The sequence below is a fragment of the Panthera uncia genome, assembly GCF_023721935.1.
Source record: "Panthera uncia isolate 11264 chromosome A3 unlocalized genomic scaffold, Puncia_PCG_1.0 HiC_scaffold_11, whole genome shotgun sequence".
NCBI classification, from domain to species: domain Eukaryota; kingdom Metazoa; phylum Chordata; class Mammalia; order Carnivora; family Felidae; genus Panthera; species Panthera uncia.
Window position 1 is genome coordinate 5,619,310 of NW_026057578.1, and position 22,195 is coordinate 5,641,504.

Below are 22,195 nucleotides of genomic sequence, written 5' to 3' on the forward strand. Positions count from 1 at the left end.
AAACTGCCCCAATTACCGCGGAGCCACTGCGCCTGCGCCCCGGGGCCACTTCCTGTGTCGCCCGGAAGGCAGCGAAGAAAGAGAAAGCCTTCCCCCTCTCGCGAGACGATGACACATGCGCAGAAGCGTTATTGACGCCGAGAAGCAGTCCCCGTGCCAGCAATTTGCGGATTGGTCGTAAGTTGGTGTGGCCCGCCTGCAAGTTGCCAAGCAACCGTTTTAATAAATTCGCCGCTGCCGCTCCCGCCCGCGGAGGATAGTTAGTATTTTCTCTCGAGAATTAAATGTCTAGCAGAATTCCGATTGCCGCCAATTCAAGTCCAAGGCCATCCTCGGAGAAGCTGATGGAATGCTGCCTCGGGCTGCGGTGAAGTCCGCCAGCCGGGGGCCCTGCCCTGGTCTCCTGTCTGCCGTCCGGGGCTCTTTGGGCCTCAGTTTCCTTTTGTAAAATTGGCATAACGATGCCTGACTTCAGGAAAGTTCTTAATTGGGGTCGAATGAAGTAACACACATGAAAGACTTTTGCCAAGTGTAAGATTCCATAAGAATGCTAAGGGGTTGTTAGGACACACACATGGACGCGTGCCAACTCCAAAGATTTCAGCTGGTGGCTGAATTTCTGAAGGAAAAGGAGAGGGATCTCCTGACTCTGTGGGACATACACTGAACCTTCTCCTCTGCTATTCAGTGTGGTCTGCGAACCAGGAGCCTTAATATCTGCAGGGGACTTTCAGACCCGCAAGACCTTTTTATAAAATGCAGATCGAGAAAGGTCCAGGGGGTGCCGAGCAAATTCCCAGCTGAGCTGGCCGCACCGAGTCTAGATGAGGTATTCGGAGTCATTTGGGGTACCTTTTGTAAAGCTGTGCTGCCTGGGCCTCCCTCTCAGAGATTTCTGATTTAGTTGATCTGTGGTGGCACAGGGGGTTAATCGTTTTTATAAGCTCCCCAAGTGATCCTAAGGAGCAGGCAAGATTGAGAACCTCTAGTCTAGATCGTGATAATAATAAGAGCTCTTTATCTCCTATAATTTCCAGAGCAGCCCTATAAAGTAAGTACTGTAATCCCATTTTATAGAAAGGAAAGCGAGGCTGAGCGAAGCAACCTCCTTGTCAAGACGTCATACAGCCGTTAAGCAGCAGAGCCAGTGAAGCCTGTCCGGTACCGAAGTCCCCCAGCATAATCTTGGAATCGTCTCTGACAAGTACTCCCTCCTCAAGGACACCTTTCCTCATTCTTTCCCAAATGGCTCATCTCATACCATCGCTTCTTGAAGACTGCTTCTCATATTCTGCCTCATAAGACGGCAGGCATTTGCCTCATCTTGCTTGCTAGACTTTAAACTGTGTCTTACTCCCGTGCGTATCCTTTGCAGCACCAACCTCTCAGTGTCTTACACACAGCTGGCGTGAAATCAGCGTTTGTTGAATTATATTTCCCACACCTGAGGAATACTCCAGAAACCTCTATCATGATACAGAGTCTTGCACAATCCTGGTGCTTCATCATATTTTTAAAACGATCTTTCTGCTGTTTCGGGGGGACTAATTGACAAGCTGCTTTTGCATCGACCCCCCGGGGAAGAATAAAAGCACGTGCTCGCGAATGTAGCAACAGCGAACGTTCCTTGACTTTTCTAAAGTGTCATTCCAACAGTTTACAGGAGTTCTCTCATTTAGTCCTCACAATGAGACTACGGGGATATTATTCTTGTTATCTCCAATTCGCCGTTGACAAAACCAAGGCCAGCCACACAAGAAGCGAGTAGAAGGGGGAGTGAGATGCAAGCCGCGTGCCCCCCAAATCCGACTCGGCAGATGGCAGATGGCAGATGGCAGCAAATCACTGCCACTAGCAGTGGCATCTTTTCCACTGGCAACAGGAAGGGGGATCAAAACAACCTAAAAGCAGGGATAGAATTATCGAGCCATAAAGTGTAGGCAAAACATCATTAAAAATAAAACAATTAACATTAAATTTCAGCTACGGCTATCATTCACATTGGTAAACACTTGGGCGGTTATTATGCAAGACAGGCTTTATGAAGGACCGCACAGTTTAGATTACATTTCTAGGTGAATACAGACTAAACAGGCTTATAATTTTAGTATCCCTTCCTTTTCATTTAAGGTGACCTTTAATGTTGAAATTTAATTACGAATTTTTTTTCACGTTTGTTTATTTTTGAGAGAGAGCTCGCACGCGCAGGCAGGAGGGGCAGAGAGAGAGGGAGACCCAGAATCCGAAGCGGGCTCCAGGCTCCGAACTGTCAGCACAGAGCCCGACGGGGGGGCCAGAACTCGAGAACCGCAAGATCCTGACCGGAGTCGAAGTTGGACGCTTGACCGGCTGAGCCACCCAGGCGCCCCTGATTACAAAGTTCTAATGTGTTGTTTAAGGTTTTGTAAACAGCTCGGTTGCCAAGAAGCACAAAGTGCAGCTTCACAAGGAATCGGAAGCATCCAGAGCTGATGACACAGAATGAATTTTTGTCAAGTAGTACTCAGTCTCACACAGGAATCTTCGTGGTTTCCCCAACGTCTTTTGTCGCGTCTCAGACTCTTCTGCTCCATTCCTTCAAACGCTGGCTTGAAGATATTTTAAAGAAACATCCATCCAAAAGAGTGGAAGGATCTGAGAGAACAGTAGAGTTTCTGCCAGCAGAGGACGCCCTTGGCTCGTGTTTACAGGATTGTTCCCCCGGGTAACAGATTTTACCGGTGCACAAAAGTCCAAACAGAAGTAATGTTTCTCGATACTTTACTACAAAAACATTCTGTTGCAAATATCTCCTAGTGCACATGTACATGTGGTTTAGCTTTGAGAGCAACCGTTCTTTTCGGCACCAATAAGCAGGTGTCTACATCCAACAGTTCAACCGAGACGCTCTCATGAAAGGAAGGAAGTCATAGATGGAAATCCCAGAATGATTTTGCTTCTTCTGCAGAAACTGCAATATTCTCTCCTCCCATTTTCTTTTCCCAAATAACTGAAAAGTATTTTAAGTAAATTTCCAATCATAAACTTGAAATGACTGTAATTGTCTAAACTGAATGTATCCGCAAGCCCCTTTCAAATTTATTTTCCAACTTTTTTAAAGTTTACTTATTTTGAGAGAGAGAGGGCACGCATGTGCATGTGCAGGGAAAGGGCAGAGGGAAAGGCAGAGAGAGAAAGAGAGAATCCCAAGCAGGCTCCGCACTGTCGGCGTGGAGCCCGACCTGGGGCTCCACCTCACAAACCGCAAGATCACGGCCTGCGCCGACATCAGGAGTTGTCCACTTAATCGACTGAGCCGCCCAGGCGCCCCTATTTTCAAACTTTAATTAGACTACTGTAGATGTTTCATTCCTTTCCATTTGATAGTCTATCCGAACGAATCCAGACATCGTGCAGCTTGACCATGTATTTCTAGGTTAGTAATGTTCTCCTTTACACGACATGTCAAAGTTCAGCGATAGGAGATGTAAAGGAAGGAAGTAGGGTGTAAATTCGAAGAAAAATTTGTGAGTTATAGAAGTGTCTTTACAATTCGCGATAGTCTCACAAGGCAATTTGGTAGCCTCACAGAATATTCTCAAAATGACATACCTGGTTCTGAGGCGACCACGGAAAATCACATAATTTTTGACACTACAGGCTTGGCATCAGGAGGACCTGACTCGGCCCCCAGCCAACGAGAACTGTGGACCTTCTCCGAGCAGTGTGCACACTCGTGCTCCACACGCGGAGCCCTTCACGTGTACCGGTGTCGTGATGAGAGCAGGAGCCTCGAGTCCCAGCTCCGCTGCTTAGTAGCCGTGTGACTTTGGGAAAGGCTATTAGCATCTCTGTACCTTTGTTCTCTTATCTGTAAGGGGGGCTGATGAAAGTCCCTAGCTCATAGAGTTTCTGTGAAGATGACGTTAATGTTCAAAAGCACCTAGGAAAACACCTGGTGCGTAAGTGCTATACAAGTACTTAATTTTCTTATTATATTACCTCATTTAATATGTACCAGAACCTCTTGGGTAGGGCCAGCTTCGTGGGTGTGCAGTCACGCGGGCCCCAAGGGCCCTTTAATTCCCTGCTGCTAACTTTTGAACGAGGACCCTACAATTACATTTTGCCCCGGGCCCCACACATTCGGTAGCTGGTCCTACTCTCGAGGTAAGCAGTGTCACTGTCCCCTCTCTGCCATGTCCTGGCTACGTGTCCCGGGAGAAGCAACATCCCCCGTGTTCTCACCTGTAAGCTGCAGATGTAATTAACTACAGACGTGACGGGGCTCTTGGAAGCCTTAAGTAAGATCACGTGTAAGCAGTGATCAGCACATGTAAGTTCTCAGAAATGGTATCCACTACTATCATCGATGAAACGTCATCACTCGATAAAATCACCAACATTTCTGTTCTCCTATGAATCTATATTCTCGCTTATAATTACAAGCAGTTCTTCAATACAGGGAAAAGCTTGCCGAAAGTAGAGAATAAAGCCATAAAACCCAACTCTGGAAAAATTAAGATAGGGTTAGGAGGGGAGAAGATCAAATCTTTACTGTCACAGAAAGACCTTATTAAAATTCGAGGCTTCTGCAAATCTCGAACATGTTCTATGTTTCATAAACACGGACTAGAGAGGAAGCCAGGGGACTTGATTTGGGGTGAGAACGGATAAAGCCCTGGAGAAATCTTCAAACAAATTATTACTAATAAGAGGCATACTCAGAAACGAGATTAAGTGCTTCGGTCTGCATCAACCCAAATATTTATTCATAATAAATTTTACCACTTTCACAAGTGAATGAATGGGCTACAGCCCCTACACCAGGAAGGAAAAAGAAAAAACAAAACAAAACAAAACCAAAAGCAGCTAAAAAGGAAATGCCGGACACTGTGATTCATCTGCAACCTCTCAAATCTAGGTTATTATTTGTTTTGATACTGAAAAGATACTTCGTGCCTTAACATTAGTCGTACTGTAGAAAGTAAGTAAGGTATTTCTGTAGACCTTGATGACATGTACACATTTTTTTTCAAGTAAAACTTAAAAGTCAAAATAACTTCTACTATTTCTTTTATAATTTACTTTAGAACATAAGATAGAACTCAATCTCTACAGAGAAGGCCAAAACAAAGACTTCTAGAGAAAACTGTTTTGACAAAAAATATAACTAACGTAAAATTCTTTTACCTCTACAGAGTTAAGAATATACATTCTTTCCACAACAGTATCTACTACTGAAAACTAATGAAAAGCCTCTTGGAATCACAAGGTATATTGTGATACGTTTTATATCCATCCTCCAAATTTTAATTTGTTAGGTAAGTACACTCTGGAAAGGTAATCTGATGAAAGGAAGGTCAAAGCTTGAATTTCTGCCTTCATTTTAGAGTCCGCCATTATTTCCATCTGCCAATAAAAGTAAAGTACAGCCGTAACAGGGTCCCGTGTGACACTTCTGTTGACTCAAACTAGTAAGTCTAGACTTGTTTTATTCTCCAAAACCGTGAGCAATAGCTTTCGAATCAGCCAGAATATTCCAGAGCTGTCACAGCAAAAAATGTCAGAAGAATACCCAGTATGGCTGTGTGTGATAACTAGGAATGGTCTGGGGTCTTTCTGATTTCTTTCTCTTCTTCCCCCACATCCCCATAAGCTATGGTAAAGCCATAGACAATGGGTATACAACTATGATGAGGATAAATAGATCAGCTCCATCCAGCTGATCTTCTCTATTGGCATTCCTAATTCAGTGTTTCAACAACCATTTACCGCCACACAACACCTATGCTAGTTGTTGGTAATATAAAATTTCAAGGAGGATATTTTCAAAATACTATGTGAATAGCCACTATGGAAGTTAAAGGCAATAAAACATACAACACTTGAATTTTAGAAAAAAAAAAAAACCTACTTCTTTTCTCCAAAATGGTTGGCAAGTAACATAAGGTCTTTTCAGGACACTGTCCAGTTTCATCTGGTCCCGTTTTGTCAGTGGAATTAAAGTATCTCTAGGTATATTTAATCTGGAAAAATATATGAAAAAAATCAGCAAAAACAAAGTGTTCCTATAACTTGAAGAACACATATTTGTTTGTATTTATTATACTATTTCAAGAAACTCTAAAATAACAGATAAGCAAGTTATTTTAAATTCAGAATTTGGGGGGATCTGGCACGTCCCAGACCAGCAAGTATTCGGGTTCACAGTGGAAGTCTGCTCTAAATTGTTTTTCTTCACATCACACTCACACGACAGTGAGAAGAAGAACACAGACATTGGTTACAGACACTAATGCCAACAGTGCTCTCACATCAAGCGTGTGGACACCAGTGTGGCTCCCAGAGCACTACGGCCTTGAAGCGGTGAGCTATTTAATGTGTGTGGCCAGCAGCAAGATTCACTGTGGGATCTTAGGCTCCACTGAGCGCTTCATTCTTTGCCATTCATCGAGAATTTTCTGGGCCAAGGAAGTTAGTCTATCACTCACTTCTTTTCACATGTGTGCACACACACGCGCGCGCGCGCATATCTAGTTTTAAATTTTCGAGAAGCAGGTTGTAATTTTTTTTCTCGGTGTGTGTTTTAAAAACAGAACATGAGGAGTCCAGGATTTATGGTATAGACTAACTTTTGAAGTGACAAATCCTGGATTTCCCAGAAGAGCTCCAGTTTCAAACAGTCGTTCTCAATGTCCCCACAATTATGATCAGTTGCCAGTGGCAGCTCCCGGATAGGGTGACAATTTGATTAGAAAGGGGGGCCTAGAGGATTTCCCATGAAGCTGTTTACATAGCTATCACATCTTTCCCCTTACTTCGTTGTACATTTATTTAGAGTGGCTTTGAGGGCACTGATGGAATTTAGGAGCCGCAGCTACAGTTTCTGCAAGGCCCTTCACCTTAGTAATTATCAGATCGTTGGTCCCGAATTTGTTAGGAAAGCTTTTCATACAGGCAGATCACCCCGAAGGGATTTTGACCATACACGTACACCAAACTGAACAAAACTCTGAGTCACTGGAACGTAACTATTCAAAAATCAAAAACTGAATGTTTTATGCCCTCATTTTTGAAGAAGTGGCAATCACCCAAAACCTGTTCGTGTTCCAAACTTAGGAAATAAGGAGCAGTTACCAAGGTTTGCTCACTGCTTAAAGAAATCCGATAAACATGTTCTCAAGTTCATTCATGCCGGCCAATTAAAACAACAAAATATTTTTAAATATCACATTAAGCAGAGATGAATAACAGTGATGATGTCCTATGCTGAGGGACAGGCGGGCTCTTACTCTCCAGGGAAAACAATTAACCTATCCAGAGGGCAGTCAACGTCTTAAAAATGTGCATACCCTTTGACCCAGCAATTCTGGGAATTCAGCCTTCGGGAGTAAGGGACTAATTAAAGATGTGGGCAGAGATTCAGTTACAGCAGGGTCCATCAAAGCACTATTTATCAGATTATTTGGAAACCACCCAAACGTCTGACTATGAGGCACTGGCTGAATAAACACTGGTCCATCCAGAATTGGAACTCAGTAACGGAGGACGTTAAAATGAGGTCACGGAACTGTATTTCTTGATACGGAAAAGTGATTTCATTGTGTTGTTGTGTGAGGAGAGCAGATTACAAAATAACAGGGTATGATCCCATTTTTGTGAAAAAGTGAGGGCTATGTACAGAGAGCAATAATAACGTACAAGGGTGAATAATAACGTACAGATGAACGAACACCGTTCATCTGTAGGTGATTTTTATCTTGTTACATAATGACATTTTTCCTATAGTGAACGTGTTATGTTCAACTCGCCAAAATTGAGGCTCCCAAACTTTAAGTAATCTTAAAATGAGATTTTCTCATGAAATTAAAAAATTTACATCTATGGTAAAATGGATTCAGGTGCAACCAATGATGTTGTCAATTATTACCATTTAACTACATGCGATGTCTTCTACTTTGAGTATAAAAATGCCACAAAATCTCTTAACCGTAAAGGTAAAACAAAAAATACGTTCCAGCTGAGAGTTCAATTAACCAAATTCATTGAAGTTTTAGAAATTGAAACAGACATGGTGACTTTAACTCCTGATTCTCTAACCCTGAGTCACAGTGAACAACATAAAGACGACACACGAAGAGCTTTCCCTCGTAGTGGCTTTTTAGGCTCGTTGTTACATATTATGATGAGTCATCATTTCAAACACCCTGATTTTACTAAAACCATCTAACCGTTTAATATCAGAAGGGAGGAGACCAAGCCATCTAATAGCTGGAACTGTGAGATTATGGGCTTCAAAAGACATCGCCTAAAATAAAGAACAAAAGTACATTGGGTGAGGCTAAAATGCAGACAGCTAGCATACTTGTTCGTGCAGCCTAATTTTTTACACATTAAGAAAGACGAGTACTAAAGACTTCACATGCCCTGAGCCTATGGAACTAAGGAAATCACCAAGAGTTTTGCTAAACTGGGCTTTCAGTGAAGGTTTTAAAACTGCTCTAGTATTTCCACATTGGTTTTATATAAAGTGAAACCATAAATAACCTCTCTGACCTGCATTTATTGTTGTTTGTGGTTCTATATTTTAACATCTTGCTTCACTATCCCTTTTATGTCAATATGTAGGTCATATACGTCAGGGATACTCCACGTGCATACCAGTGGTTCCCAAACTTTATCATGCAACAGAATCACTTGGGGCCCAACCCTAGACATTCCAATTCAGGAGGCCTGGATGGGGACCGAGATACGCATTTCTAGCAAGTTCCCCGGTAATGCTAACACTGCTTGTCTGGGACCGTACATTGAGAACCACTGATATATGGTAGCTGGGGACTCCGGGGGTGGAATTTGGAAATGTTTTCATTTTACCATCTGGTGGGAGTGAAGGGAACGGGCAACGTCAGAATTCAAGGCTGTATATAACTTCCAGAGTTTATCTGGCAATGAGACGTTGTTGTTACGGTGAGGCCCCGCAGTCACTAGAACAGGCTGGGAGAGCGGAAGATAATAATGCCTCTTGCCCACAGCTAATCCCATTCTGTCATCTGTGGTCACGTTTGGCATGCCAGAAGCTGGAATCACGGCCACTGAAACAGAATGGCCTCAGACTAGGAGAGTAGCTCCCCTGTACATTTTGGGGGTCCTCAGCTAACAAGGGGCCAATATGTGGATACAACAATCACTCTGATGACTATGAACTACCTCAACAGTAGGAGAGGAAAAATACTTCTCTCTACTCACCATAGAGCCATACTTATAGATGCACATTATTTCTATGCCTGTTAAAAGAAAGTTACCTTTACAATTAGTTTCTTTGTATATTGCAGGTTAGATCATCATCAACGCTATATGTAACATCTGTAATTCTTATTTTCACAGATACTACCAATAAAAAACTTATGGTTTGGCTTCCTATGGCAAAAATAGCAAGAAATTGCCTCACGTGATTAGAGTCATTAATTTTAATCTAATAACCATATTCTTTTACAGAAATCTACGGAAGTGTTCTAAGAGCAGAAGAGCACAACTATGAATACTGTAAACAGGATTTAGTTAAGACAACTGCTTCCAATCATCCCCAACGATAAGTCACCGTGTGGGTCGGCATCCACAAGAGTGAAGACAGGAATGTGAAACGTATCCCACAGCTTCTTGACTAAAAGTCTCGTGTTCAGATCAGGTACCCCCTTTCCCTAAAAGCAAGATTGGAATGACGCAACTTTAGTTCCAGCAGAAGAAAATGACAAAATCTTTTCCTTATTCTATTAATACTTTAGAAGTTAAAAAGTTAGAGTACTTTAAATTTCAGGTGGAAGACTGGTGTAGACTGAAAAAAATGCAGTCTACACAACAGAGGGAAAAAGGCCCACGTACATTCATAACTATGACTCTACTATCCCAGTCCTGGGAAATAATCCTAAGGCAACGTTTCGGCAGAAACGGGAATAACAACAAGTCGGACGCCTATAAAGATGTTCGCTGCTGTCTCATTCGAGATGGCAAAAACTATTCGAGATGGCAAGTAGCCGAAACAGGTAACAACAGGGACACGGGGAGGCAGCGCTGCACACGCCTCACGCTGCCTTGGTCCAGCAGGTGTCGCGGATTACGCCAGTTTTGTTTTTTTTTTAAGTTGACTCATTTTTGAGAGAGAGAGAGAAAGTGAGCAGGGGAGAGTCAGAGAGAGAGAGAGAGAGAGAGAGAGAGAGAATCCTAAGCAGGCTCTGCACTGTCAGCACAGAGCCCTACACAGGGCTCGAACCCAAGAACCCCGAGATCATGGCCTGAGCTGAACTCAAGAGTTGAACACTCAACTGGCTGAGCCACCCGGGGGGCCCTGATTATCCCAGTTTCATCAACTTCTCCCACACTACCCTGTAGCAGAAAGCTTACCCCCCTCTGCTGACTGATGCCTGTGGCCGCCTGTGTGTCATCTCAACGTATACTTCTGCGTTCTTGGCCGTTTTGGGCGCGTATATATATGTACACAGAATCAGGCTCCCTTTGATGGAATTAATGCAATTACATGATACACAAACCCACGGGAGGCAGAACAGAGCAGCTCTTGTGCGTTCAGTCCTCTCCTCCCCACAGCCCCAGTGTTACCGTATCACAGCTGACACCGCGGTGGTAGGGGAATGGCGAGTGGGTGACTGAGAGCCTGTGTAAACTCACTGCGATATTGGAAAATTGCTGGTATTTAAGAATTGGGAGCACCACCTTGATTTTAGTCAGATTTGAGGACGCTTAAATAAACACACTGGGGTGCACCTGGGTGGCTCAGGTCACGATCTCACGGTTGGTGCGTTCCAGCCCCACGTGGGGCTCCGGGCTGACGGCTCGGAGCCTGGAGCCTGCTTCGGAGTCTGTGTCTCCCTCTCTCTCTGTCCCTCCCCCACTCACGCTCTGTCTCTCTCAGAAATAAACATTTAAAAAATCTTTTAAAAAATGAAAAAAAAATAAACACCTTGGAAATTTTTACTCTACAACCATAAAAGATACACCATATTGCTGACAGAACGTTGAGCAAGCTGCACAGATGCCATAAACCCCTCCGGCCAATCCCCAAAGTAGCGTGCTAGCCTTGGAATCGAGGTCAAGGTAGGTAACATACCGTAACCATAATGCACGGAGACATCCTGTTGCAAAAGTTGTCATCCAGGAGTCGCTGAAAGGTCGCATCTTTTTCCACAATTAACAGAAATTTTGCATCTGTCATTATATCTGTGACGTTAAGGCTGATAATTTGAAGGCAGGAGTATTGCAATTTAATCACCAACTAAATGATGATGCCACATAAATCCATTCAAAAGCAGCTATAGATACAGTATTTTCCTTTTTACCCTCAACTATATAGGCCGATTCACGTATCTAGATATCTGTCTCTCCTACTAGTTGGGGAGCTCCTACAAGAATCGTAAAGCAGAAACCATGTGTGTTCGTCTTGACCACGATAGGGTCTAGCTTGATGGTTACACATTATGAAGGCTTGGTCTATCGAATGAATGAATGAATGAATGCCCTATGAGCTTAACTAGTTTCCCCACTCAAAGGATACTTCGAATACCTTGAATATTAGATGGCACGGCAACAGCCTAAATAACAAAACAAGATAGCTTTTATTTTAAATAAAAAGCAAGTATAACCACATTCAAAAAATTTATCACAGAAGCCCTACATTTTCATTTTCCTCTGGATATACCAGGCATCAGAGGTTTACTCCTCAGAAAAGAAACAGTAGGAAACAGATATACTCCTCAGTAAGAAAACAGACACGCCACTCAAACTACTTCCTTGCAGGTGAGAATCTCTTGGAAGCTTTGTGGAGATCCGGCTTAGGCAGCAGAAAGGGATGAAATTTAAGGCCTCCTTCTCTTAGAGGCCATGAGTGTCGTCTTGTGTGTTTCTAGACTGCTGTGCATGCTAGTGCTGTGGGCTTTCTAGGTGCCCAAGCCTAACAAACAGTTTAGCATTAAAGGTATCAATTTCAGAACCAGAAAACTGTGTAAAGATTACATAAAGAATCATGCTAAGATAGCCAAGCTACGTTCTACCTGAAAACAAAGGTACGTTTTTTTTTTTTTTGAAGGAAAGCATATCTTTGTTTATTTCACTATGACATTGGACAATTGGCGTATTCTGAAACTATGTAATGTGCAGGCCCAGAAAGCATATGCCTACTCACCATTCAGTTTTATTTGAAAATCTTAAACTCCAAACTACATAAGAAAGCAGGAAATAAAGCACATTTCAAAAACAAGGATCTGCAAGGGAGTTAAAGCATGTGAAAACATCAATATGCTTACTGTTGTACCACAGGTACAGTGCACTTTGGTTCCGTCTTCCTCCATATACCTTAAGTTGCCAGCAATTAAACCTTTTGATGTGGATGACTGAAAAAATAATAGCCATACTTGAACACTTTTTCACTAACATACTTTATACTGCTAAGTCAATCCTCATGCTCACCCACCTGACTACATGTGTTTTAGCTCCGATTGGAATTTAAGACGTGAAGGAGAAAATACATAAGGTGTTTAGGAATAAAAAATATTTAGTAATTCACCTGTTTTGGTCCATTCATCCAAGGAAATATATTGAGAGTCGATCATTTAAATTCATAGTGAGAAAAATGTAGTACCAAATAATATCAGAAAAAGGCACAGATTACATTTATTTTTCTATTATAATTTTACACAAACTTATATTTTTTTAAGTTTATTTACTTATTTTGAGAGGGGGAGGGACAGCGAGAGAGGGAGAGAGAGAATCCCAAACAGGTTCCATGCTGTCAGCACAGAGCCTGACATGGGGCTCGATCCCACAAACAGTGAGATCATGACCTGAGCTGATACCAAGAGCTGGACGCTTAACCAACTGAGCCACCCAGTGCCCCGCAAATCTTCTATTTAAAAAAAACAGTTTTGTATTTAATGGTACTTACTATATGTAGACTCATCCTCGGCACTTTTAACATACAAGAAATGTCATTGATAATATTGTCCACAACCGTCTGGTTACCAAAAAGTTGGCTGTCGGTATAATATATGTCTCTATGAAAATTAAATATATATTTTTAATTAGCCATGTTCTCTTTGCAGTATTGGAGTATTATTTGTAGGAAGCTTTAATTGGATGAAACACAACATATAAAGAAAGTAATTTTTTACCCACAGTAGACTGTGGCTTTTATGTACCATTTCAAAACATAATAGGAGTTAATCTAAACTAACTCTCACATTGTGTCTTAGCAATTTACCAAAACAAGTATTTACCTTTTGGTTGCGTAAGTGTTGCTCTGTACCAATTTATAAATTATGGACAATATTTTAAGAATGAGAGCTGCAAGATAAGATGCAACAAACAAGTTACTCATCATTTCTCTTATTAATTCAAAACATACTGCTATCAAAGATTTCAACTGCCCCCGTTACTATCCATGACATTAAAAAAACTGTCATTCCAAAATAGAAGTATTGAATACAGAATAATAATTTCCTGAAGGATCAGATAAAATGAATTGCTCTCTGAACAGCAAAACCAAGAGAACACTTTTTCACTGATTCATGTACCTTGCAAATCTATTTGGAAATTATAATCTATTTCCATGGTTATTGACAATGCAAGCTCCGGTAACTATACTTCAGGTGTAAGGGTGGTCTATGAAAGAACAACTAAAATTATTCAACTAGGAACAACTGAAACCCAGAAAACAACCAAACTTATTTATTCCTAAAAGCTAAGAAAGATTAATTTACCAAAATTTTTAACTGATTTTGGTGAATCACTTTTGATTTTTCTCCTAGTACAATGAGGGACCATCTGAAGACCCACAGAATCTTCAAACCTGTCATTTTGTTGAAAGGTAATAAAACAAAAAAAAAAAATAATTAACTTCTAATCACCAAACAACATACACTTAGTGTCCTCTTCCGCACATAATCTAAATCTTTATTTCTTCTCAGCAGAAGCTTTAGGACAACTTCATTTATAACCTTAGATAATTCCAGGTGTTAATTAGGTAATTAGCTTTGCGACACACAGAGGTACTAAAATAAAGTGTTTAAAATACGTGAATTAAGTACCTTTAAGTATAATGTGTGTTATTTCTTTCCTGGGAAGACATCAACTGTATGTAAACTATTATCAAATATTTCACAATTTTATTAGCATTTTTGCTTATTTTGCCCATTTAATAATTTTGCTCAATTTAACAAGTTTTGAAATATTGTATTCCTGATTTATCTCCAAAGTTACACTAAATGAAATGACAATTTGTGTTAGGTGGTTACACTGAACTCCCAGGCCTGTCCTAAAGGTGGCAGAAGGGCACCAGGCAAATAGGCCAGGTCTCCGCTGCTTCTGGACTCGATGAAGCCTATCTTGCAAAATGATGTAGAATGCGATTCAGAAGTTTACAGTTTGTATTAATTACTGACTGTAAAAGAGCATTTAGTGAGTAAGGGGACCCCAAATTACTTTTATTCTGTTTCTGTAACCCTTATGAGAGCTACCACAGTGCTTTTTGCTATTTAGATTCTACAGGCTGAGCCCCTGGAAAAAAAACAAGCTATGTGAGTAGGTCAGAAGGCTTTGACAAAGTTGTTTGCTCATTTTAACCTCTCGGACACATGACTTAGCAGGGGGGAGATCAACCAGGAGGAAGAGCCTCAGAAGTGTGCTCTATGTTCCAGATACATTTATTTTCATTTCAGTATCAGGATTGGTTGTAGCTCCCCTGAGCAAGCAGTTCACTTTTACAGTATTTTTGCAGAATCCCCCCGGTGGTGTTTCCCCGCTTTGAGTGCTAGAAAAGCTTAGATCCAAGTTTGGAGCCTATTTTTAGCAGGACTGTAAGACTTCATCATATGCGTTTCGACTTCTAGCCTCTTTTGGTGCTTCCTTCACGGTTCCTAGCATTGCTTCCCTTTGCCTTACCTTCCACATCCACTTCTGGTTTAAATGACCTGCCTACGACGTACGTGTTTTTGTAAGCACCCTTAAATCCTTCCAGAAAGGGTAAAGGCGGTAAGAAGAATGAAATCGGACTAGGACTCTAACTCGAGTAAATTAAAATAATGACATAGATAACTGTATTTAAAAATTAAAAAGGCAACATGCCCACTTTATATTTTCCCAGCTTGATCTGTTGTCTATTGTGAACACGGGAGCTTTATTTCTTGCCAGGCTGGTGATGACGTCTTGAATAACACTTTCTATAGATGCAAGAACCTCAGAACTGAAACAAGAAACACATTATGATTCAATCTTAATTCTAAATTAGGCCTTTTACAACATGTACCATTCCCCCAGATCAACACTAAAGTAAGTTCTTGTCTCCTTGATTGTTTTTTAAGACTAGGTAATTTCCCCTCTATACCACTCTCTCTCGCTTTTGACATCAGCATTGCATTAAAACAACTGTATGGATAGCAGTTACTTACAGAGAAATTTCATTTGCTTGTAATTTTACTTCCCAAATAGTTACAATTGAACTAAAATCTCCCTTTTAGACAGTGTTAATGACTAGACAATAGAATTTATAAATATATTTTACATCTCGTCATATTAACCTACTTAAATCCAAACTTGTTGGCTTGAAATACTGCTGATAACTGTTTTAATTAAAAATGATGGAATATTGGCTTTGAGTTGAATCTCTTCCCCAAAAAATGCAATGCAAAAACATTCCAAAAGCAGTATTTGTTGTAGCACATCGCCCCGATTGATCTCATGCCTTAAATCTGCCCTTTTGAATTTTAGTGATAGAATGAGAAAAAAGTTTAATCACTACCATGAAAAGACTTGGCAAAACCATTACACCACTTTACAGCAAAATATTAAGACTTAGCCCAGTTTTCTGTGAGCTGACTTTTAATTTCACAAGCCATCAGCTTCAAAAAATGTCGTTCGGTTATAAATACCATTAGCGTGCTGCCTAAGAAGGGAGATCAAATTAAATGTAGAAAATGGGCAAAATGTAGAATGTTCTAGTTTCCACAGAAACGTCAGAGCTTGCTTTGAAAATGCACAAATCAGAAAGTAAGTTTCAAAAGAATCAGTATTTTCTAATGGGGAGAGAAAAACGGACTCACATATCTGATTCATTTTTCCAGTTTGGGGGAAAAAAAAAAAAGTTGCAAGATTAACGCTGTGACAAACCTGAAAATACAATTAGATTACTTTACATCGGAACCGTAAACACGGGACTTCCGTGCCCTCCTTCCCCTCACCCTCATCACTTCTCTCCCAAACTAGTTTCATAAAAATTGGTTTGCTTGTAGGTATTCCACTTCTGTTGTTGTTCGTTTTGTTTTGTTCTGTTTTGCTTCTGGTAGTCGGCTTAGTCTTAAAAATACGCCGGTAATTTGTTTAGGCTGAAAAACTTTGCGGAGGGGGGCCTGGACGGCTCAGTGGGTTAAGACTCTGACTCTTGATTTCGGCTGGGGCGGTAACCTCATGCTTCATGGGATCTACCCGGGCGGTGGGATCTGCGTTGCCAGCGTCGAGCCTGCTCGGGACTCTCTCTCCCTCTCTCTCTGCCCCTCCCCCTCCTCTCAAAACAAGCAAACGCCGAAAAACAAAAACAAAACAAACTTTGCCGATAAACCACAAAAGCCGACCTAGGAAAAGAACAACAGGGCACTTTAGGCAAAAACGATCCAGAACATAGTCTCTATAGTTCATTCCAAGTTGAGTAGCTGGAGACGCTCCGTAATGATTTCATCAACATCTCACCCTAACCAACTAAGCCAAGCCGCCAACTGCTTTGGTTTTCATTGAGGCGCGAACATCCCCTCCACTTCCAAGTTAAGTAAATCCTTGTCGTAGGGTAAACCCCTTCTCCTTCACTTTGCTACAACCCCCTAAGCGAGCGGCAACTCCCAACATTCATGTTCCCTTTCTCTTCCCCACCCCCGCCTCCACCCCCACAATCCTGAAAGCTTTTTAGGTTAAAATGCTCTCCAATAAAAAAAAAAAAAAATTTTTTTTTTTCTAACAAAGACAAAGCCAAAGTTTAGGTCAGCCTAAACTCCCCGACTGCAGAGAATCTTAGGAAACCTGCGAGCCTGGCTGTGGGGACGCTCCTGGAACATTCTAGATGGCGAACATTCTAGAAAACAAGGGGGGAGGGGCTCTGTCACGAGGCTTTTTGAGTTCAAAGTGAGAGCCGAGAGCGGAGGAGATGGAGCGCTTCCGTCAGGGTTCATGGGTGGCCTGTGAAGGACGTCGTCCTGTGGCCTCAACACCTCAGCATCTCAAGGGAGAAGGGAAGGGGCCCCAGCCACGTCCCCCCGGAGCGCCTCACGCCCCCACCCCGGGGCGACTGGGGACCCCCGCGGACCCCGCTGCTAACCGCCCGGCCTGCGCGCCCCGCAAGGAGCCCTTCTACCTCGAGGCCAGGCGCGTCCCCCTGTCCGCGGGCTCCCCACCGCCTCTCCTCAGGGCGGCCAGCAGCGAAGCCCTGTGTTGGTCCAAAACCTCGAAGAACGAGGCCTCAGGCCCCACCGGCGCAAAGGCCATGGGGGCCGACAGCGACAGGAAGCGCCAAGCGCAGGAACCCCACCAGCGCCCGCGACGGCCCTCCCTGCTGCTTGCTGCGCATGCTCCCTGGCGGCGCGAGCCCTTCGTCGGCTTTCTGGCTGCGACTGCGCATGCGCACTGCCCAGGCAGGCGTGTAACGACTCTCGCCTGCGCATGACGACTCTCACCGACTTGAATTCGCAGCTGAGCAGGGCTCGATCGGGTGCGGTCCCACCTCGGGAGGCAAAGTGATGGGCCCGGTAGGGACCCATGTTTGGACTGTGGGACCCGGTTTTCCTTGAAATGGATTTATGGGTTATTTGGGGGGAGGGTGGTATCTAGGGAAAATCGTACCAGCAGTTTTTCATTAAAAGACATAGTTCTGGTGATCCACCTGTACACCAGATGCGGTGCTAGGCACTGGGTTCAGCTGTGATCAGGGCAAACAAATCTCCTGGCCTTACCAACATTCATAGAGCGGCCTCTTTCTTAATTCTCCTAACCGTCCCAGGAGGTTCCTGATGTGGTCATGGCGCTTTAGCAGGCGAGGAGGAAGTGAGGTTCACAGCTCAGTCGGGCTATGGTAACATCCCAGCTTGATCACTTGCAAGGATCGCCAGGTTTAGCAAATTGAAATACAGGCCGCTCCGTTAAATTTGAATTTCAGATAAACAACAAATACTTTTTTTTTTTTTTTTAAAGGATAGCTAGGTCCCATGCCATCTTTGGGACATACTCTTACTAAAAGTTTTCCGACATCCAGTATTTCATCTAGCAATCCTCACATTGGACCACACCCTTGCCTGGCAGATTGGAGATTGGTGAGTTGTGTCTCTCCCCCCCCCCCCCAGCCCCCCACCCTCTCTTGAAACCTTTGAGCAGAAGATAGGAATTCCAAAGCCCCAGAGAAGGACTCTTGCTTCAGGGGGAATGGTGCCCTTGAGAGAGAGGACAGTGGGGAGAGACCCTAAAGCAAGGTAGGTCCCAGGCCTCTGGGGGCCTGGTCCTACATGGATGGGAGCCTGAGGGCTTTGCCACGGAAGAGCCACCTGACAGCAGGCCCGCTCCAGAAAACCACTTTATTCCCTCACTTGCTGGGTATTTGATAGTTTTGAAACTAAAAACTGCTTTGCTGTCAGAAATGACAATGAACCCCCTCTGTTCATAATGGGCACTGAACTGAGGGCCTTTGTTATTATTATTATCACAAATACTTCCTTACTGCCTGCCCTGAGCTAGGAATTGTCGGAATGAGGACACTGCTGTGAACAAGGCAGGCAGAGTCCTTGCCCTTTGGGAGCTCACCATCTAAGGAGGGGATAGATAAGTGAAGGCTTGAGTAATCAAGTTGGCAGGGTGTGTTGAAATCAACAACGCTAAGAGGTAAAAATCATTACCCCCATTTCACCGAGGAAGAAACCGAGGCTTGGGGAGCCATCAGCTGGTGCAAGATTGCACTCTGGTATGTAACAGGGGTGAGAGCGAAATCGTGACCCCGGATTCAAGCTTTGTATCATGGGGACAGGAGGCACCACTACAGGTCTGGCTGGGGAATGTGTAGTGTAATTTGTAGAGGCTTCTCTGGTGATAGAATTACCCCTCTGGCCTCAGTTCTCTCCACTTTGGGATGAGGGCGGTGCCACTCTAATTTATCATCCCCAACGAGGAAGAAACAAAAGGCCTTTGAAGGGAGAGGGCAAGTCAGTGACACCAGCTAGGCTTGTCTGCTGGGAAGTGCCTCTCTCCTGGGACTAGAACCATCTGTCCAGCTGTCTCTGGCTCTCGCGAGGACAGGCCGTTCTGTATCACAGAGCGCTAGGCTCAGCCAGGAGCCGGCGGCCTCACCAGATCTATGAAAAGTCCTGAGCTGGGCAGGGGCACGGGGAGGGGAGGGGATCGACACCGAGAAGGGAACAACCCGTAATAAACTTGGCATTCCTGCAGGGAGAAGCCACAAGGGGCAGACTTGAAAGGCCTCGCTGTGTTCCCACCGCGGCAGACCAAAGCGGGAGGCGTTAGCTGTCTTTGCAGGAGGCTTTCAGGTATCCAGCCTGCACTCAGGCGACTTGCCCTGTGCCCACCACCTTCACATCAAAGTCAACTAGCCCAGCCCCGGGGCCCTGCGAGGAAACCAGAAAAACCGATTCCGCCCCTGGCAACGGATCGCAAATGAAACTTGGCAAATGCCCTTTGCGCTTTGCGGGGCAGTCTTGGTATGGGATTCTGCCTACCTGCTGGCCAGCTGTGCTTGGCACAGGGACAGAGAAGGGTCACAAAGCCGCACTCAAGCTGCTCTTGGGAAAATGAAAAGCTTTCCCCCTACACCCTACTAGTGGGCCTTTCCTCCGAACCCAACCTGACATCCGGAAGCTTGTCTGAGGGCCAGAACCTCCGAGTGGGCTGGAAAGGAGCATTATTCAAGTTAGGCACAATGATTGTAGGGAAGGATGGGGAGGCCTTTCTAGCAAACTGGACAGGAGACGATGCCCCACTTGTTACGTTTAAGCAAGGTGGCTTCTTCAGCAGCTGTAAGTGGATTTTAACATCATATAGAGTGTTGAGGGAAAAAAAAGGTAAATTCCACAATAATGTCTTTATTTGGGGGGCTTTATCAGGTGTTTTTATTTTGTATGTATGGGGTTTTTTTCGCTTTTAAAAAATTATAAGAAAGATATATGCTTTTCGTAAAATATTTACATAATTCAGAAATTACAAAATGAGAAGCGTTTTCAATTAGCAATAATTGCGCCTCGGATAAACCTCGTTGGCTACAATACTGCCCCCGCGCAGAGCCTGAAGGTATGAGATGAAAGTGAAAGGCAGCCCCTCTCCCAGCATCTACTCACTGCCTTACCTTCATTTGTCCTACTCTGCACTCTGCCATCCTCCGGACCCTGGAAGGATTCCTTCTCGCCCCGGGGCCTTTGCACATGCTCTCTAGCAGTTTGGAATGTTTTGTCTTCTTTCTCTCCTACTCTCCGCCCTCCCTCCCCTAAAGCCAGCTTTGCTAATTCTCCTGTATCCTTCAGATGTCCGTCTGGATCTCCCTGGACCACCCCCAAGTCTTGACCCTTGGTGCCCCCTGTCTCCACATGCCTGCATTCCTCTACCCTGTCAACCCCAGGGACTGAGCCCATCCGGTACCCCACAGTTCCACTGTGCCCAGCACACAGAAGGCACTCAGCAGTATTTGTGGAGCGAATGAATGAATGACGCCTTGCGGGATTCTGTCTGTTATCTACTTGTAGTATTTCTGTACATCTTTCTGCACATGCCCACATAAGCATCCTTTTTTATATGAATAAGACGCTACATTCTCCTGGGATTCTGCCACCGGCCATAATAATAACTGCGGTTTGCTGATGCTCAGACCCTGAGCCGAACTCCATGCACGAAATCTCATTTCCTGCCTTTCATTGTATGGGGAGAAAGTCGAGGCTCAAAGAAGTACAATCCGAACTCCTGGCTTCACAGAGAGGCATCTGACAAAGCTCTGATCTGACAAGAACAGTGTCTGTGCTGTGAGCTGCTATATCCTATTGCCTCAAAGTCGAGGTCATTTGGTGCTGATGAACGGATTCATTCATTTTTCGTAGGCAGGGTGATTATAGAACAGGATATATGATGTAAAGCCGATCAATACAAGGAAGATGATGCCAATAAGATCAGCAAAATATTCGTGAGCCTGTGGGTTATCTTACTGATGAAGGCCTGGAAGTTGTTTGTTTGAGAAAGAGAGTGTGCTGTAATATGTACCCCCAGGGACCCAGCATGAGCTTCTGTGACTCTGGCCAAACCTTTCCATCTACGTCCACCCCCTTCCCAACCCTCCCTCCAGATTATTTGGAAGCAAATCCTAGGCGTCGTATTATTTCATCTTAAGTATTTGAACGCGCATCTCTAAAAAATAAGGACTCTTTTAAAAATAACTATAATCCTGGGGTGACTGGGTGGCTCAGTTGGTTAAGCATCTGACTTCTGCTCAGGTCACGGTCTCATGGTTCGTGGGTTCGAGCCCTGCGTCGGGCTCTGTGCTGACAGCTTGGAGCCTGCAGCCTGCTTCGGATTCTGTGTCTCCTTCTCTCTCTGGCCCTCCCCCGCTCAAGTGCACTGGCTCTCTCCCTCTCTCTCTCTTTCTCTCTCTGTCTCAAAAATAATAAACATTTAAAAACTAAAAAAAAAAAAAAACCATAATCCCATTTTCATACCAAAAAGAGCATATTTTACAATCATCCTTTAATACTTCCTAATATTCTGTCACTGCTAAAATGTCCCCAGTTATTCCACGAATTGTTTTTATAGTTTCTTCTCATCAAGGTGCAGATAAGGCCCATCCCTTCATGGCTGTTGGCTGATACAGCTCTTAAATTTCCTTAATTCTACACCTCCCCCCCCCCCCCCCCCGCTTTCCTTCCTTGCCATTTATTTGTTGAAGATACCGAGTTTTGTCCCAGAGTGTTTCACGCAATTAACAGTTTGTGGATCGCACCCCTGTGGTGTCATTTAACATGTTTTTCTGTCCCTGGTATTTCCTGTAAGTTGGAAATTAGATTTAGGGGCTTGACTGGTCTTGCTTGGACCTTCCTTCCTTCCTTCCTTCCTTCCTTCCTCCCTCCCTTCCCTCCCTCCCACCCTTCTTCCTTCCTTCCTTCCTTCCTTCCTTCCTTCCTTCCTTCCTTCCTTC

At 43.7% G+C, this 22,195-nt stretch overlaps 1 protein-coding gene, 2 long non-coding RNA genes and 1 other non-coding gene across 4 annotated transcripts in view; 2 read left to right on the top strand and 2 right to left on the bottom strand.

Moving 5' to 3' along the window:
- The first annotated feature begins 18 nt into the window (after positions 1-18).
- LOC125936470 (uncharacterized) lies at positions 19-1,977 on the top strand. Its single transcript, XR_007462026.1, has 2 exons — positions 19-829; positions 1,078-1,977. It is a non-coding gene; the product is annotated as an uncharacterized LOC125936470 (long non-coding RNA).
- A 2,738-nt stretch (positions 1,978-4,715) lies between these two features.
- On the bottom strand, positions 4,716-17,595 carry SPO11 (SPO11 initiator of meiotic double stranded breaks). Its single transcript, XM_049650580.1, has 13 exons — positions 17,381-17,595; positions 15,113-15,226; positions 13,746-13,834; positions 13,263-13,329; positions 12,932-13,040; positions 12,294-12,380; positions 11,546-11,582; positions 11,102-11,211; positions 9,581-9,680; positions 9,229-9,266; positions 8,214-8,290; positions 5,897-6,008; positions 4,716-5,391 (listed from the first exon to the last, which is right to left on the bottom strand). The coding sequence occupies exons 1-13, from the start codon at positions 17,509-17,511 to the stop codon at positions 5,272-5,274; spliced, it is 1,191 nt and encodes a 396-aa protein (XP_049506537.1). The 5' UTR covers positions 17,512-17,595; the 3' UTR covers positions 4,716-5,271.
- Positions 17,596-17,648: 53 nt separating this feature from the next.
- Positions 17,649-22,195, top strand: part of LOC125936469 (uncharacterized) — a 10,172-nt gene continuing 5,625 nt past the window's right edge. Inside the window, exons 1-2 of the long non-coding RNA XR_007462025.1 lie at positions 17,649-17,771; positions 18,214-18,332. This is a non-coding gene — a long non-coding RNA (uncharacterized LOC125936469). The remainder of the gene's footprint in view (positions 17,772-18,213; positions 18,333-22,195) is intronic.
- LOC125937216 (U4 spliceosomal RNA) lies at positions 20,160-20,305 on the bottom strand. The gene has a single exon (XR_007462304.1). It is a non-coding gene; the product is annotated as a U4 spliceosomal RNA (small nuclear RNA).